Source organism: Colletotrichum navitas (genome assembly GCF_030913465.1).
Source record: "Colletotrichum navitas strain CBS 125086 chromosome Unknown LY79scaffold_63, whole genome shotgun sequence".
Lineage (NCBI taxonomy): Eukaryota > Fungi > Ascomycota > Sordariomycetes > Glomerellales > Glomerellaceae > Colletotrichum > Colletotrichum navitas.
The window spans coordinates 163,290-180,402 of NW_026850609.1; the positions used below are offsets into that span (position 1 = coordinate 163,290).

The following is a 17,113-nucleotide window of genomic DNA, read 5'->3' on the forward strand; positions in this document are numbered from 1 at the left end:
AACATTTGAAACACATTGGCATGGTTGGCTTTAGATTCATCGACTTGATGCGACGTGCATTCACCCACCCTTAGCTCCATAGTCTTGCTCGATGAGGAAGAATAATTCCATGATCGGGTATCTCAGTGTCAATTTACCATCGGAAGAAACCAAATCTGCTCGGCGGGTTGCTTAAACCGCCTTGTTCTCTAACCCCCGCCCACTTCTGGCCCGTCTCAGCCTCCAATCCTCCTCTTCGTCCTCCAACAGCCTCTGTCCAGGTAGCCTCACGGCCCGGTCCAGGGCCACAGGGAGTCCCCGGTGACGTCCCCTCAGCATGACGAGGCACAGCACCAGTTTGCTCCCCGCATGCCAGTCGGTGGAGAAGCTCATGGCGTCCTTGGGCAGGCCCACTGAGATGCCCACGCACCCGTAGCCGGAGACCACCTCGAAGACGACGTTGAAGACGGAAAAGTGCACCGGGTCCTCGAGGAAATGCGACGTCTCGATGGTGACGATAATGAGCACGGCGAGGCTGAGCAGCCACAGGTCGTGGGCGAGCTGTCCGCGGATCTGCTGGCCCACAAAGCTCGTTCGGGACTCGAGGCCGTCGACTTTCTTCGGATTGGCCGCGCCCACCCCAGCAAAGCTGAGGTTGTCCCTGATCAGCTTGGTGAGCAGCCCGTTGCCGCCGGCGTGCTTTTTCTCGTCGGCGGAGGAGCGGCTCGGCGTGTCATCATTGTCGGCGTAGATGCCCAAAGAGCGCTCTTCGTAGACGTTGGAGTGGCGCATCGTTATCACGACGGGGTAGACGGAGATGTACATCATGATGACGTACAGAACCTGCAGCCCGGGGTAGGCGGAGGCAATGGGGATGACATAGAAACCACCCGACCGGACAGCTAAGTGATGGTCAGGAGAACATAAACATAGACAAGTGGCGGCGTAGGTTCGGGGTGTGTTTCTTACCAATGGCTTGGAACAGACCGTCCAGCACGCGGGCTTCGATGGGAATGGCCTCAATGACGGGGTTGCCGATGTTGAGGACCTCAAATGCCATCCAGTCGATTCCGTTCGTCAGGACTACCATGAAGAATAGCCACCAGGTTGGTCTGGATGGAAACAGGTTTGTATAGACCCGTCGCGGGTACCTGAGGATAAACTCCAACGTGCTCTTCAGCTCCACGTGTGTTTCTTCCCGTGTCGTAAGGCGAAGCACCTTCAACGCAGACCAAAAGATGAGTCTGAGAAACAGAGGGTACGTCGTGTTACCCGCCAAGATCAGCAGGCCCATGGCGATGAGCACGAAGTAAGCCTGCTGAAAGGGCACCATGTTGGCGTCGAGGAGCGACATGCCCGAGTTGTTGAACGCCGAGACCGCGAAGAAGATGCCGGCCCACCAGGGATTCGCGCCGTTGGACGTCGCCACCGTCGGCATGTTGTTCGCTATCCAGGCTCCGAGGGCCAGGCTGCCGAGGACCTGCCAGAGGACGGAGTACACCGGGACCACGACTGACAACAGACGAAGGGCGCGGTACTAGTGGCCGCCGAGACGGGAGCGCTCGGAGGCTGTGAGAGAGTGGAACTGGGAGTTGCGGCCTTCTTTGGCGGAGCTGAGAAACGACAGTCAGGGGCGTGTCGGCTTGGTGGTCGAGGACGCCGAGTGCGTCGAACGCCGCGTGAGGTTCTCGGGTGTGTCGATGGTGATGTGGTTGTTCCCGGCCCGAGCCTGGCTCAAAGCCCCCCGCTCCATCACCCCCGTCACGCTTGCCCCGCCCTTGCCTCTCGACGCGGCATCACGGCCGTTGAAGAAGGGCAGCTGGCCGTGCTGCCGGTCCCTCTCTTCATCGCTCGCCTGGACGATCTCCCGGAGACTCTTTTCGAAGACGTGCTTCCGCGCCAGCACCGTCCAGACGGAGACCCAGACGGAGCTCCCGACGATGATGAGCAGCCAGAGCATGACCTGCTGCCACACGGTCACCTCGCTCAGGTTCACGGTGTTGAGGCCGGCCTCGGTCATGGCGGAGACGACGAGGAAGAGCGAGTCGACATAAGCGATGCTGCCGTGGTTGAGACGACATCGTCGCTGGCGCTTCGGACCCTGGACGCCGGAGACTTGTTTTCTTGGCCCGGCCGGGAAAGAGATTAGCCTCTCTCGAGTTCCGAGATGCCAAGCGATGGAGATCACGCCCGCTGCGCGAAACGCCCCCCCCCAAAAAAAACCCCCAAGTTAGAGGTTGTCTCTTCAACTCCTAGTCCCTGCTGATGCAACGTAAAGCCACCGCGCCAAACGCCTCTCGGTGGCTGTGCCAACCTTTGTTGTTATTGTCTTTGAGCCTTTGTTAAACACACACACAAACTGTCGGTGAGAGGCATCAGGGGGGAGTGTGGTGGATTCAAGCCACTTGATCCGGACGAGTCATTCGTCCAGACAAGGAGGGATGCTGTCCATTGAGTTCGCTTGGCCTACCGAAGTTTATCCTCACCGAGATTCTTCACCGAAGACTTACACTTACCGACATCTAACCTTGACCCTTATCGTATTTTCCTAGTTCATGTATTGTATGATTCAGCACGGTAGGCTAGACACTTGCATATACATAACATTCCTGATGTAGCACTTCATGATGGGCCCGCCTGTGTGGTTTCTCTAACCCCCTTTTCTGTCCTCGAAGGCAATAATTATGAAACGGGCTGACCCCCTTCGGGATGGCCCGTTTGTCTCACCATTATGAGAAGTTCATGTTAACGATGCAAAAGTCCCCGACTGTATCACAATGAGTGGGCAGGTATTTTTCAAGCAAACCAATTGATTCAAACACCCTACTCAAGAACACCCAGCTTATCATGCCCATGGACAGCAAACCCAGCCAAGTGAACCCAACGCTCCTGAGCCGACCGTTTTCGTAACGTACAAACATTGCCATGCTCCTCGGCCCGTAGGCCGGAGTATATAAGAAAATATGGAGACATAAAAAAGAACAACCACCTTTCGCACCCCATGAAGTCCTGGCAGGCTTCTAACTCCCATTCACCGCATTCACAAAGCTCTCAAGGCGCTTAGAAGCCGAGGAGGCTGTTGAACTTGGTGGCGACGTCGGCGCTCTTGTCACCGGAGGCCGAGATCTGGGCCTGGGCGTCCTTGCAGAGGGCCTTGGCGGCAGCGTTGGCACCGCAGACGTTGGTGAGCTGGTCGCAAACCCGGTTGGTGATGATGTTGGGGTTAAGAGCATCCTGCTGGCCCTGGGCGACGAGGGCGTCGGTGGGCAGGAAGGTTCCCTCAGTCGCCTTGCGGCCGGCACGTCCGAGCTGGAAATCGATGGTGGGCGTGCACTTGCCGAAGTCAGCGGCGCCACCAGCAGCAGCACCAGCACCAGCGTTGTTCCCGGTGTCAGCGTTGTTGTTGCCGGTGTCAGCGTTGTTGTTGCCGGTGTTAGCGTTGTTGTCGTTGTTGTTGTTTTTTTTGTTGTTCTGGTCCTGGTTCTGGGTGTTACCAGAAGCGGCATCGCCAGCGGTGGCACCGCCGTTGCAGTCATCAGCGGCATTGTCCTGGTTGTTGTTGGCGTTACCAGTGTTGGCGTTGTTCTTGTTGTTCTGGTCGTTGTTCTGGTCGTTGTTCTGGTTGTTACCGGTGTTGGCATTGCCTCCAGCAGCACCACCAGCAGCAGCGCCCTTGACGGTAAAGTTGGAGAAGCCCTGGGCCTTCATGATGTCGGCGACGGACAGACCAGTGGCGTCGAAGGGGTTGGTCAGCGAAGCCTTGGAGTTGGCGTTCTCGGTGTCGGAGCCGCCGACGGCAGGGTCGACAAGGGGCACGATACCGCGGAGGGCCTCGGTGGCAGGAAGGGAGGCATCGCCGCAGATGTTGGGGACGCTGACAGCGAAGGGGTTGAAGTTCTGCTCGGCGGCGACGACGCCCTTGGCGGCCTCGAGGACGTCGGCGCCGGTGCCGAGGGCGGCGATCTGGTCGGCGAGCTTGAGCTTGGCGCAGGGGTCGGCGGCAGCGAGGAGGACACCGGGGACGCTGCCGGCGAGTGTGGCCGCCTGACCGGGGTTGCCAGCCTGAAGAGAGGAGACGGCGGCAACGGGCACCTGCTCCTGGCCGAAACGGGCCTCGACCGAAGCCAGAATGGCGGAGATGAGGACGAGCTTGGAGTAAGACATGTTGACTGTTCTGAAACTAGAAACTGGGTGTCGAAAAAAAGTTCAAAAGCTTCAAAGTTGAAAAAATGATTGTAAATGTCCGGCTAGCGGTTTGCAGTTGGATGACGACAAGAAAGAATGTAAGTCAAAAGTTCGCAGAACTGAAAGATTGAATATAGAGAGAGAGAGAGAAGGATGCTTGTTGGCTGCAGGATGAAGAAGGAAGGGAAACAGATGTGATGAAGGCCCAGGCTAACTCTATTATATACACGAAGGACTGAGATATCATCGAGTTGTTTCTGTGAGACCAAGGGCCCCCCAAGGATCATGGATGACAAGGGGCCAGCCAGGCCGAGACAGCCTGCGACGGTGACACTCCGTGATGCCCCCATTTCTGCTCACCTCGACAATCTCCTCCTTCGAACGGTACCGGGGTACAGGGCTCTCTCGGCCCTCGCTCGCTTGGAAGGGACAGTAAACATGATCATGGGACGAGATTGAAAGGTGCTCAGCGCCCGGTGATCATGAGTACCTAGGTCAGTTCGGACCAGCATCCCCTTAACGGCGATCATGCTTCAAACTTGGGACGGATTACATCCCGGTGTGGCAGGGACGTCACGGCCAGCATGGTGGTCCAAGCCATTGCAAGTGCCCGGGTGCTGTCGCCTCAACCGGCCTCGCACGCGGTGATTGTCTCATGTAGCTGGGTTGGGGATTGGCGCCAGGGAAAGGATGAAGGTTTTCCTCTGCCCGGCCGCTTAACCGAAGGGGGGGGGGGGGGGGGGGGCACACGGAAATGGGTGGAGTGCTTACACTGCAACCCGACTCATACTGCTTCACGATGCGCCTGGCCGCCCACTTGAGACCGAGAGGGGTGGCTTCGCTGAGCCGAGTCGAATCCAATCAAGGCTAGTTCAATGACTCCAGTCTGTGTGCTTTTACTTCTTTTTACCTCATCCCCAGACAATACGAAAGGAGCAAAAGACAAAGCAAATAAGAGATGATCATCTCTCAATAGCAACAGGGATTCCCTCTGGAGGCGAGATAGGTTCAACAAGGGGTCTCCTGGCGCGTCGCGGCGTGCCAGATGCCCATTCGAGGTTTAGCGCTCTCCTCTCCAGCAAATGCCAAGGGTATCAACATCATCCCTGCGTCAGTCTCTTTCTTCGCATCGGCCTCTCTCTTTCTCTGGGCTCTCTCGTACGTTAGTCTGCTGTTCTGGGGAGGACCACGGACACGGATAGCTCCTCCAGCACAGCAAAACTGGTACCGGCATGCTTTCAAAACGCGGCATCTCGAGATGCTGTCCACTCTTTTCTTGATAGACTCTCCACCGCGGCATGGCTAGGGGATGCGCGTGGCCGGGCTTTCGTTCTGAGCCTATTCCCCCAGCTGCGGATGATGAGAGGGGCAAAGGAAAAGGGGGTTGCGACATGATGCCGGGGCGGTTTGGATGACATGTTTGGGAGGGGGGAAGCCCGAGCATGAAGTGGTTTGGAGAAGAGCGGCGATCGGGCCGTCGCGCCGACGAAGGGCAGCCTACCGGTAGTGCCCCTACCGAATCTACCGCATCTTTGGTGAAGTATCGTCCGATGATGGCGAGAGAGCTGATCAAGCAATTCACAGGTAGTGACAGAGCAACACCGGCAGACTTGATTACGGGAGTGGGAGTCGTAGTAATAAGCTTATAAGCTCATAAGCTCATGAAGAACCACACAGTAGGATACGAGAGGCTAAGATGCTTAGTGCCCGCCGTGTCACACACGTCTAGTAGTAAGCGATTGGTGACTTAATCAAAATGCAATTAATCGCCATTGCTTGAATGGTGGGAGGCAGTCAGATAAATTAGTTTCCCCACCGGTTGACAGGTCCGATTGATTAACTGAGCCCGCCGTTCTGGGTTTTCCACCTCCTTTCCCCCTCCCAGCCGGTCGAGCCAAGAAGGTCCGTGGTGAGTTTAAGCTGTTCTTGTTATCCATCAATGATTGGGGACGATTTCTCCCTTCTCTCCTCCATCGTCGGATGCAACGAGAAACACGTTGGGCATGCCATGATCTGCGCACTGCCGAACATTTGACTCAGCAATAAGACGGGCTGCTTGTCCATAAGCCCACAAACCCATCCTCTCTCCCTCCTCCCTGTCGCCGATCCAATGTTGCGTTTTTTCGTACTTCACTGAGCCACTATTAGTTTCCTTTGGCCCTGGCGTCGTCACCGGTTGCCGTCTTTCCTCTCCACCCCCTTTCCTTGCTGCTCATCCACAGCCACCGTCAGTCACCGTCGAGACGAGATGATGGACCAGGTTGCGTGACATGACAGGATGCAACGTCAACCTGGGAGTTGCTAGCTTCCGCTTTTGTGGTGCTCCGGGACGTAATAGCCGCCTCGACGATGGTCCAGCTGCATACACCGGAACACCCCGTGGTTCGGCACAAGACGAGCCGCGTCCTAGGTAAATTGCCCTTTGCCTTAGCCTACCACGAACAGTAAGCCTCTCTCAGTTGATAGGCAGCCCAACCTACGGAGAACCCGCATCCAGCCACGAGTTGGGGTCATTGCAGGGGTAATGAACCAACCGTTGGCCGCCGTTCTGGGAATCCCCCGGATTAGCTCGCATCGATCAAACAGCATCATCAGGGGTTCTGAAACGGGTTCAAAACTTAATGGGTCTCGCTGGTACTAAAATCACGGCCACACAGCAACAAAAAGGCCTTCCTCTCCGGACTTGCAGGTAGGTCCACCGCACGAAGCATTTTGTGCTTTGCTTCCCAGACACGAATGGGCTGGGGGGGGGGGGGGGGGGGGGGGCAGGCTGGAGACATTCATGTATCTTGCTCCTCTCTCTTCCAGAGCCTGCGTTCGGCCATGACTTTGGCGGTGCCCCGTTGGGTCTAGGCCCGTCATACCGAGGCAGAGCGAATAGGCCCTCCTCAGCTTCCGGGTTGCCAAGAGCCCACGTTTGATCTGTGCTCTCCCCGCTGGTCTTTTTCCGCATTCGGCTCTGTCGAGACGACTCTCTTCGGTAGGCGCCGGTTCACAACGTCTATCGTCTTGGAATAGAGGCGTGCCATGTGGTCTTGGCAGGAACATGTTCTCGAGACCGTGTATTGAAAACAGTCATCTTCCCCTTCCACAGTGTGTTTATCCCGCGTCGATCTCGCGCATTGATGCTTTGTGACGGTTTGATGTCTGTGCCGACATTCTCTCCGGTTTCCAGTGCCCGCGAAGCACCAGCTTTGGATTGTCCCTGGGTGCGGGTTGAAAGTGCCAACATCCGGACTCCTCCCTTTGGGAACGTGAACTCGGTCCGCCCGCCCCCTTTCCCCCCTCCGGCAAGCCTGAAAGACACGAGGACCATGTTCAGAAGAGGGGCCGCTAGCCTCAACTTTCCTTTTTGCGATTCAAGCGTTCTATTTCGCCTTTGCTGGTACTCTCCTTCGCATGATATGATCTTCCCAAGCCTCCCCGGCGCTGGCATCGGCTCGCCGACTTTCCATCTGAAGTTGTTCCCACAGGCAGACATCCTCCTTTTCTCTTCCCCCCCTTTCCTGCTCCGAAAGCCAGGCCTGCTGCCGATGCACAGACCGTACATGTCCAGCGTTCCGCGGGCTCATTTCCCGAAGTCCCGATTGGGACGCTGACAAGGTGGTACGTGTGGGCGCATTACGCTACCATTTACTTGAAATTTCGGACTGGCCTTCATCCGATCTCTTGGTAAACATGAGAAACGGACGGCTCTTCTTGCCCACAACCGAACCATCATGCCGGGCTCATGCCGGGCGGCCTCGATCCTTCTACCGGTAGATTCCCCCTGAATGCTCTGCAATTTGTGCAGGCAGATGCCTACTCCGCAAGCCAGCCGTAGGGGACACAGAGACTGCATCGCAGACAAGTGTGGTAAGTAGAACAGCGTGTCGGTCGATGCCGTAGGGGAACTACGATGACGCGGTTGAAACAAGCATGTCAAGAATCGAAAGGTCGCAAGAGGCTCTAGTCAAGCCTGGAGGTGTGATATGCTGCAATGGCATTGGAGCCTGTCAGAAAGCGGCATGTTATGTCGGCAGTTGATTGATCGCTGACCAGTGCTGTCAAGACGCACGTATACATTCGTACAGCACTGTTCTGATCTATGTTCCATTTTATCTTTTTGTTTTCTACTTTCGAACCGCTTGGGATGCCAGGCCATCTCTCTTGAAAGGAAATCCTGGCCCTCCTCACGTTTACGTAGTTTCACACAGTTAACCACTCCCTCCTCCCCCTCTCAGACCAATTCACTTCTTACTCGAGCAGAAAAGTCTATTTAGGGCACCTCTTGTAACAATACATCTATTATTAATCCTTGGCGGCCATGGCCACGTTGTCAGTTCAGCCTCTCGCCCACGAGGCCATGCGCTCCCGTGCACCCGCCGGTCGCCTTCCTGTCTCAATCGCTTCATGTGTCAGCTAAGCTTGTCCCCCGCATCGAGACGTCGGATCAGTCTTTTCTGACTCTCGGCGCATACGCGATGTGATAACGAGGCCAAAACCCGTTACGCAGGAACCAACCAGCGACGTGTCACGGACACCTCGGCCGCTGTTTACAAACCGGGAGCCTGCAGCTGCACGCCACCTCGGCTGGCAGCATACGTGTCGTACCCTGTAGATCTGACAGCGGCCAGTACCGTTGTTAGTCTTCATCTCACTCTTGATGCAGAGAAGGCAGCGGCTCTTGGAGGTGGCTTTCCTGCAGCTTCATGGTGCCACGGCGTGTGAGGGGCCACGCAGTGACGCCGCCAACAACAATAGCACAGATTCTGCCAACCACCTCAGTTAGACATTCGCAGGTCAGATTAATAAGTGATATGTAGTCTCAGCCTTGGACAGGCGATAGAGGCAAGAGTGAAACTCTGCGGGGTCCTGCGAGAGTCTCAAAGAGTATGCTCTAGTATGCTCTCTCAGCTCGGGCATAGGGTTTCAGCGTACCAGAGCTATGATTGTTGTTCATACTAACGTACACTTGCTGGGGTAGATGCTTATGGTAGATGGCTGGCCTCCAGCTGGTGCTTAGGTTTCGCTCTTCGTCCCCTCCTTCAAGAGTAAAGGAAGCAATAGCTCATTCCTTTTTTGGTTTCTCCGACAGCTGCAAGACTAGTCTGCGACGCCTTACTACTCGAATCCTTCCCTTAACACAAGTCACATTACTGTAATGATTTAATCAGTTGAAAAGATACAATGAGAATAGAGAGCAACGTAGACAGACCGGGCTCTTTATAACTTGCGGCGCTGTATTTCTCTATTTTGACTCTACGCTCCAACAAAAGGAGACCAAAGCTAGATATTGGAGCTGTAGGTACTGCTGGTTCGTCTACAGCTAATTCGTGCTCTGTTCTTCAGTGTATCTGTCACAGCGCACTGTCAACCTAAATTTGATCTAACTCTGGGCTTGTTGATTCAATCACATCATGATAGTTGCTTGGATAAGCTAGAGGGGTTTCGACGACAATTGGCTATGGTGATTGTTCTGACAGAGAAGCTTCTTATCTTCGACGACTTTCGTGCATTTCAAGACGGCATAATCATGTTACTTGGCTCTTGAGATAATACGAGTGAACTATTACTTCTTCGGGTTATAATTGAAGCATGGTATGTGCTAAGTTATAGTAAGGAAATATCACTACAACCCCAATAGGTTATTCAAGAAGACAAAGATCTGAAGTACGTACTTTATGCTCGATATAACTCGTGTCTCTGCACTGCACATATATCACAGCCAGTATAGTGAGTTCTTCAAAAACGCTGCGATAACAGAACCCGCTCTGGTAAAAGTCCCCGAGAACTTCCAGCCTCTACTCTGATCACATATGCTTCAGGGTATGTATTTACTCAGGTCATATCCTTTGTACTTCTTCGCGTAACAGCCTAGCATCGCGAGCTCCCCCTTCCAGACTATATTCCCGTCATCCAGTGACAAATCTTCCAGATAGCCCGAGGGACTCGCCGGTATAACCTGTCGCCAATGATTGGAACAAGGTCCTCCCGTCAACGACATTTCCTCGCCGCAGCTGTAACAAACTCGCTTAACGGGGCAGCCGACCAGCTGTGCCGTTCTGCTTAGCTCCACCCGGTCTCTATCAAATCTGCTCACAATCCGGACCACGTCGAGGCTACGGATCCCGGAAAGACGTGAGAGGAAACCGGTATATGCCTCCCAGTCCGCAATCGTCCTTTGCCGTCCGGGTATGAAAAGGGTCAGCTCTGTCAACAGAGGGGCGCTCTGTGACAAGGCGCGGTATACCGCAGCAAGGTACGCAGGGTCCCACTGCATGCTGACACCGACTCTCCGCAGGCCCGCCATGAATTGCGTCCACAAGGCCTGGAGCCCGCTCGGGGCGCGCATCGAACGGCGTCTGCCCGGGTCGTGGAGCTTTGCCAGGTCGAACCACGCGGCGGGCTCCAGGTGGACGGCGTTCTTCCGCAAGACGAAGTCGTGCACTTCGTCCAGCAGCGCCGGGTGGATCTTGTGCAGCACGGGACGGAGACAGTAGCAGTCCTTCCCTTCTCTGCCGCATATGTCGCAAACCCACCACCTCTTTTCACGCGGCTTCCCGGGAGGGGAAAGTCGGACGTGGAGCCACTTGCGGGAAGGGATGAGCTCGGAGTCGCAGTACTCGTAGATCATCAGGCGGACTTCTCTCGGAAGATGCAGAAACGAGACGGATTGTACGACGGGTGCGGCGGCCTGCGGCCCACCCCCATTTGCGCCTGGCTGTGCTAGAACGCTGGAGCCTTGGAACGGAAACACAAAGCTTGGTGGAGGTTGGACGTTAGGTCCAGAAGCGACTGGACGGTTCAGAGCTGTAGGATTGGCACGTTCGGCGTGTGCCTTGTATTGCGGGCGTCTAGTCTTTGGCATGATGACCGTATATCTCGCCAACTTCGTCGGCGGCTTGTCGACACAGCGAGCCGAGATACTACTTCTGTTCTTGTAGAAACGCAAAATACATGAGACTTCGGGTTGGAGATACTTGACGACGGTAGCGAGGTTTTCTCGTAATACAGTGATAGTTGAGAGATGCCAGTTGCTTAAGGCGGATTCACTTTGGAATTGACAAGTGACGCAACAGCAATGATTGGAGATCCAACACAGCATCTACCATTAATACCTGCGCAAAATTTATAGTTTCGAGCGTGTTGCTGAAATTATTGTCATACACCAAGACAATAGAGGGCGTCAATGATTCGAGGATTGCTGTTGTTCGGTAGCAAACCAATTGTTCTTTCAACAATGGAACAACCTTATAATGGTAAGAACGGTTCAGTGGCTTCCGCCTTCACCTACTATCATATTGTGACTCACATCAGCTGCAAAGCCAAACAAGGAAATGGAATCTTACTAATATGTAGTTCTGTAGCAAGGATAGTGGTGTTGTTCTGGAAGAAAATAAGGATCATTTCAACAGGTCGACCAAACAAAGAGCCTCATCATTACTGACTTGGTCCAAAGGGCGGAAAACTATGAGATGCCAGCTCGTAGAACAATGAGATACTACTGCAACGAACCAAATGAATTGCAAACTTACAAAGTCTTGAAAGTGCGCTTCATGTCGGAACAGCAACTGAAGTACCTACGCACATTTCAAGCAACAATAACCGCAGGAGCCATATTGCGAGTTTGGGGTTACATGAGTTTCTTTTTATGGATAACTGAACAATATGAGCTTTCTTGTGATTTGTGTTAGATGAGTATAGCAAAGGGCGCATGCCTCAGAGGCAATGTCATCTGAAGAGTATGGATGTTGGGCAATGTCAAGACAAACTACTATAGAGGATCTCCCTACTAATTGAGCAATCGCCTAGGAGAAGAAGTAGATAGGAAAATATCATCGTGGTCACAGAAGATGGCCCGCAGGAGTCTCCAAGTCATGTAAAGCGGATCAATAAGCATTTGTTTGATGAGTGACCTATTATCAGCTTCATCATCATCACCCTTATCTTGACATATACTCAAGAGCTCAGTGAGCAATGCCCAGGTTATATAACTAAGGCCAGTCACATCGGGCGAAAATTGCTCGTTGCCTACGTTGATTTCGGTGGTGCAATGCTGCCGCTGTCTATCGATATGTCCTAATGTCGATATCTTTCTCCTCTCAAAACTCATCCTATGGTTGTCTCACTATTCGAAACATGTCTGTCACTTCACTCCGAAGAATTATTGTTCAATTTAAGTACATGTGCCCAAACATGCGTCGTTGCGTTGTTTCCCAGGACATATGCCTTTGCCCTCAAATTCACCTCATGCATATTCAAAGGTTTGCCGTTTGTTATGGCTGTTTGAAGGCGATGTCTTATTTGGTAACCAGACAATTTTAGTGTTGCCAGTACAGGATAAGCCAAATGAGATTCGTAATTCTCTTCTAGTCACTGTCCCGTTGTAGGTGACCAGCGTCACGTGCCTTCATCCCTAGCCAATGTCAACAGAAACTCGGTTTGGCCAATCCAAATTCCAGTCGACCTTGTACGAACAACAGTTCCATCACATGCATGACAACGTGGAAACAGCGGTACCCTGACCGAAAGTGGCGACTAAAAATACCAATATGCTAAATCGAGATGAAGCTGTCGATTTTCTTTCTGTCGCTGCAGCAGCCCCTCTCCGGCTTGGATACGGTCAACAAGGGAGCATCGATGCATAGGGACGGGTAGAGCAACGTGTGGAGCAAAAAATAAAAAAAGGTACTGCGATGGTCACACCGCCAGACGCAGGAACACGAAAGAGCTGGAATGCAAAGAATGACTCGAGTTTTCCGTTCGGCGTACAGATCCGCGAGCTCACGGCAGAAGCGGGTAGGGTTTCTGGAATTTCGAGTCGCTCGATCGGCCAAGACAGTGTCTGGTTACACCTTGAACACTGATGACGATCTTGACTCGACATGCATTTCTGATTGGAGAGACCGGGGGTAGAGAGAGGGAGAGGGAGAGGGAGGGCCTCGGCTCAGAGAAACTCCCAGCTTCTGGGGCTTTCCACCCCCAAAAGATCGCAATACGAACGAAATCTTGGAAAATATGCAAAACGCGACCATCGCCTTTCCCTCTTCTCGATGTTTCTGGACAAGTGGGCTGCAGGTAACACCGTTATTGGAGCATCCTGCGTCGTGGACTCTGCCCGCGCCGAGCCAGGCACAGCCCGGGTTGTCAAGCTGAGTGACCACCGGTGGTCCGACCATAACCATGGAACGCGCTTCCCCCCTGGACCTCACCCCCTTTGCGCCGCCCAAGCCGAGAAGGGGGAGGGGCAAACCTGGCGAAGCTCTGTCTAAACGCAACACACAGCCCGAGAGATCTGGGCATTCTGACGTCGTTGGGTGGGGTGAAGAGGGGATCATTTCCGTCTCAGTGTCCATCTGGAAGCACCTCCCCTCCACACCTTGTCCAAGAATAAGCCCTGGGTCCAAGGCCCAGGCCTGCGAGGGGAGGCCTGTCAATAGTCAATAATGTTCGGTTCATACGTTCGGTTTACAACAAGCGTGTGGCCCTACAGCCTGTGCGTCCGTGTACCTGCATACTGCCAAGGTTCTATTTGCTGGGCGTTCTCCATTCCCAAAATTCTTTTTTGTGCGAATGATTCTTTGGGAATGGGGGGGGCGTGGAGCAATCAATCCGAATCGGAACACTTTTAAACGCCGAAAATGGACTGCCGCTCCCTGTCGTCAGCAGAGCCCGGGCTCCCACACCCAAGAGATTCTGCGGTTGCCCTGTATTGCATACATACACGTAGCAGTTGGCAGGTTAGTGTATCTAGGAAGATGCCTCGCTTGCAAACGCAGAGTGGGCTGGCTCATCACCGCGGGTTCCGGCGCTTTTGCGGTGGTTTGCCAGATGATGTGTGCGTCCTTTGCCTTCTATGTGGGGTTGAACCAGGCCAAGCGAGATGTTGATAGGAGAAGCAGACAAGCATCACATGATATCGATGTTATAGGGGAATTGCTATTGTTTTTTAGTCATTGTTTATTTTGAGCTGCCCAAGCCGTATGTGTGTGTTGTGTTGGTCAATAAACGAAACTCCGTAAAACCCCCCGTTCGGTAGATATATGTGTGTATATACAAGAGTGCCCGTGATGCGGTGTCATTATCTTAACCCAATATTTCCCACTCCCCCCGCCCTGCCCCGCCTCGCCCTCCCAGAATCATTAGTCTAGTTGTTTAGATATCAATGCTCGCTAGTAGAAAAGTAGTCCAATATCCAATGTACACATTACCATTGCTTGGTCTGTTTCTCATATTGTCCGTCACGTGGACGCCTTGATATCAATGCTCAGGGTCGGCACGCGGAAGGTGACGACGTTGGTGGCCGAGAGCGTTTCGGAGCCGAGACCCATGTAGCCCAGGTAGGTCGCCGACGTGGGGAAGTCGGCACGGTTCATGGTCGTGAGCGTCGTGATCAGAGGCGCCAGGTCGCCGACAAAGTGCTCGACTGTCGTCACAGCCTTCCAGGTCAGGACGTTTTGGCTGAGACTGTTTTGGCCAAAGAAGAGTTGGCTGGTGCGAAGGAATATGTCAGCCACGACGACTTCATAGAGAGGGAGGGAGGGAGGGAGGGGAATGTGGTTTCCATGATATTGTGCATGGGCCAAGGCAGCAGTCACTTACAAGCTCGTTCCGTTGATCGTCTGCGTCGTGAGAGCACCCGCGCCGCCCTGGTATCCAATGGGCTGCGTAGCTGGGCCAAAGGTGCCGAACCACACCATGACTTCGAATTTGGCCTTGGTGCTGTCCGTGGCGCTGTCCTTGTCGTCGTCCAAGAACATATCGATGGCGACGTTGGCGTTGGTCTCGTTCTCGGTGAGCTCGGCCTCGTTCGTGTCGGTAGCCGCCGCGCCATCGGTGGTGTAGTTGCCCACCGAGTAGGACCACTCGACGTCGACGTCGACGTTGGCCAGGGACGGGATGGAGACCGGGAGGATGGTGCCGTCGACCTTGATGTTGGGGAAAGCGTGGACGGGCTGCGTCTCCGGGCCGGGGGGGTAGCGCCATGTGACGTAGAACTCGGGCGCGCTGAAGTCGGTCGGGTACGTCTGGTTGTTGAACGCGGTGACCTATGGGCCAAAGGTTAGGTACGGTCGTTTCGCTTGCACCGGGCATGAACCGCGCCGTAGGAAGCAAACTTCGAGCTCAACTCGACATACGCGGCCATGCGCCAAGCCCAAACCTGGCGACGTGCGAAGCCCCGCGATGGGGTACTGATGGAGGGGATTTGACGTACGTTCATGCAAAGCAGACCATCTTCGCCTTCGTTCCAACCCCACTGGTTCGGGTTCACTACATCACGCAGATATCGTCAGTATGTCTGGTGTTATCATCGTCATAAAGCATAGGGAGATGGATGTGTATAGGATTCCTTGTCTCCCCCCCTCCGCGCAGGCAGACAGCAGTCCCAGAAGATTGCGTCGCCCAGACAGGTTTCGCAACCCAAGGGAGCAAAAGTCAAAACTGCCATTTTCGGTTCACAGAGGGGAAAGCTTAACACGGCCCGCGAGCACAGCGACACACGAACAAAAAGCCGGGAGCCCGTGGTGCCCCAAGCAAAAACGCATCCCCCCTCCAAGTTCAGATGACAGCGCGCACACACGCAAACATCCGAGGGGAGAGGCTCGCCTGCATCGTCGGGTGTCCCGGTCTGTGCCGCTTCATCTCATGATGTTCAGAGAGAGAGGGAGGCATGTGCCCCGAGGACAGGTGGAAAACCGGCAATAGTAAGGGAACACATGAGAAAAACGCGGATGAGACTTACGTGTGTACTCCTGGCCCTTTGACGGAGGGTGAAGACCGAACGCCTTGTCGCAGGAAACCATGGCCGTGAGGCCATTGTTCTTTGGTATCGTCCCCGGGTTATCGGGCTGGGTGAAGAGCGGCTTGTCGCCGTTCGCGCTTCTGCCGGCGTCGATACCGATGAGGACGCCGAGGGTGACTCCGATGGGGATGGCCAGCAACACGAAGTTGACGACCCAGCGGAAACCGAGGAAAGGCATCGCGAATAGGGACAAGGAGAGAGGGGATAAAACTAAAAGGAAAAAAGGAAAAAAAAAAGAATGTCAAAGTTGAGCCTTCACGGTGCGCTTTGCGCTGGCTGTCGTCTTTCCTCACCCCGAAGATCTAGAGACGAGAATAGATGGACAGGCTTGACAGGCGCAAGTCCGGCTTGTGTACACAGCAACAGCAGTAGCGGCAGCAGTAGCACATGCAAAGAAAGCGAGTGTGGTGTCGTCGGTGACAATCGGAGTCTGGTTTAGGTATGGGAGGGCAAGGTACAGGATTATGGGATCGGTTGGGTGGGCGGGAAGGCTCAGGTAAGGAAATGGCTCAAGCTCAGGTTGGCTAAGCTCAGATCAACTCAAGCAAGGTAAATGGCATGTTAGGGGAAAGGCAGACGCGGGCCCCCCCGACTCGTGGATAGGTATCCAGGGGAGAGAGGAGAAAGTACCTAGTGAAGAGAAGAAAGGGGGGGCGTGTGAAGGGGGCGTGTATGTGAACTACTACGTATCCGGACAAGATCACAACCGACACCGTTAGGTCACTCAAGAGAGGGGGGGGGGGGTTCGTCCGGTCGACACCAAGACGTACGGAGAAGGCTGTGTGATTCGATGGAGGGGGGGAGAGACTGCGCCAAAGAGAATCAAGAAAAAACGAAGAGGCAAATGTAGAACCGAGGCGCGTCGGGCGAAACGCAGTGAGCGAATCGTGCAGAAGAAGAATAAGAACCCCTATCCAATATCCAACAAGCGGCGCAGCACGCCACCCCGGAAGAGGCTTGACTTGATTCCTGTGCGTTGTGCAGCGAGTGTAATTACCTCAATGTCTCCTCACCCGTGCTTCCCCCCCCTCCCCCTTCTCGCCGAGTCTCTTCTTGCTGACGCCGTACGGTTAGTTCAGTTGTGTAACTGTGATTCAGATCTGCCCGAGGCAGGCGGAGCGCGATGGGAGAAACATGAACCGAAGAAAGGGGACCAGGAAGCCC

The 17,113-nt window shown here is 54.3% G+C and overlaps 5 protein-coding genes across 5 annotated transcripts; all 5 read right to left on the reverse strand.

The window, feature by feature from the left end:
- Positions 1–171: 171 nt before the first annotated feature.
- LY79DRAFT_672350 (cation transport protein-domain-containing protein) lies at positions 172–1,999 on the reverse strand (the record flags this gene model as incomplete). The annotated part of the gene is made up of 4 exons (XM_060564037.1): positions 172–881; positions 949–1,459; positions 1,504–1,592; positions 1,654–1,999. The coding sequence occupies 4 exons, from the start codon at positions 1,997–1,999 to the stop codon at positions 172–174; spliced, it is 1,656 nt and encodes a 551-aa protein (XP_060410815.1).
- Positions 2,000–3,039: 1,040 nt separating this feature from the next.
- On the reverse strand, positions 3,040–4,143 carry LY79DRAFT_672351 (uncharacterized protein; the record flags this gene model as incomplete). The annotated part of the gene is made up of 1 exon (XM_060564038.1): positions 3,040–4,143. The coding sequence occupies one exon, from the start codon at positions 4,141–4,143 to the stop codon at positions 3,040–3,042; it is 1,104 nt and encodes a 367-aa protein (XP_060410816.1).
- A 5,994-nt stretch (positions 4,144–10,137) lies between these two features.
- LY79DRAFT_613381 (uncharacterized protein) lies at positions 10,138–10,780 on the reverse strand (the record flags this gene model as incomplete). The annotated part of the gene is made up of 2 exons (XM_060561962.1): positions 10,138–10,211; positions 10,270–10,780. 2 exons carry the CDS (start codon positions 10,778–10,780, stop codon positions 10,141–10,143), a joined length of 582 nt encoding a protein of 193 aa, XP_060410817.1.
- Positions 10,781–12,733: 1,953 nt separating this feature from the next.
- On the reverse strand, positions 12,734–13,610 carry LY79DRAFT_336865 (uncharacterized protein). The gene has a single exon (XM_060552544.1). It carries the CDS (start codon positions 13,500–13,502, stop codon positions 12,996–12,998), a length of 507 nt encoding a protein of 168 aa, XP_060410818.1. The 5' UTR covers positions 13,503–13,610; the 3' UTR covers positions 12,734–12,995.
- A 777-nt stretch (positions 13,611–14,387) lies between these two features.
- LY79DRAFT_522303 (concanavalin A-like lectin/glucanase domain-containing protein) lies at positions 14,388–16,127 on the reverse strand (the record flags this gene model as incomplete). Its single annotated transcript, XM_060555434.1, has 4 exons — positions 14,388–14,637; positions 14,749–15,194; positions 15,362–15,417; positions 15,890–16,127. 4 exons carry the CDS (start codon positions 16,125–16,127, stop codon positions 14,388–14,390), a joined length of 990 nt encoding a protein of 329 aa, XP_060410819.1.
- Between the last annotated feature and the right edge of the window lie 986 nt (positions 16,128–17,113).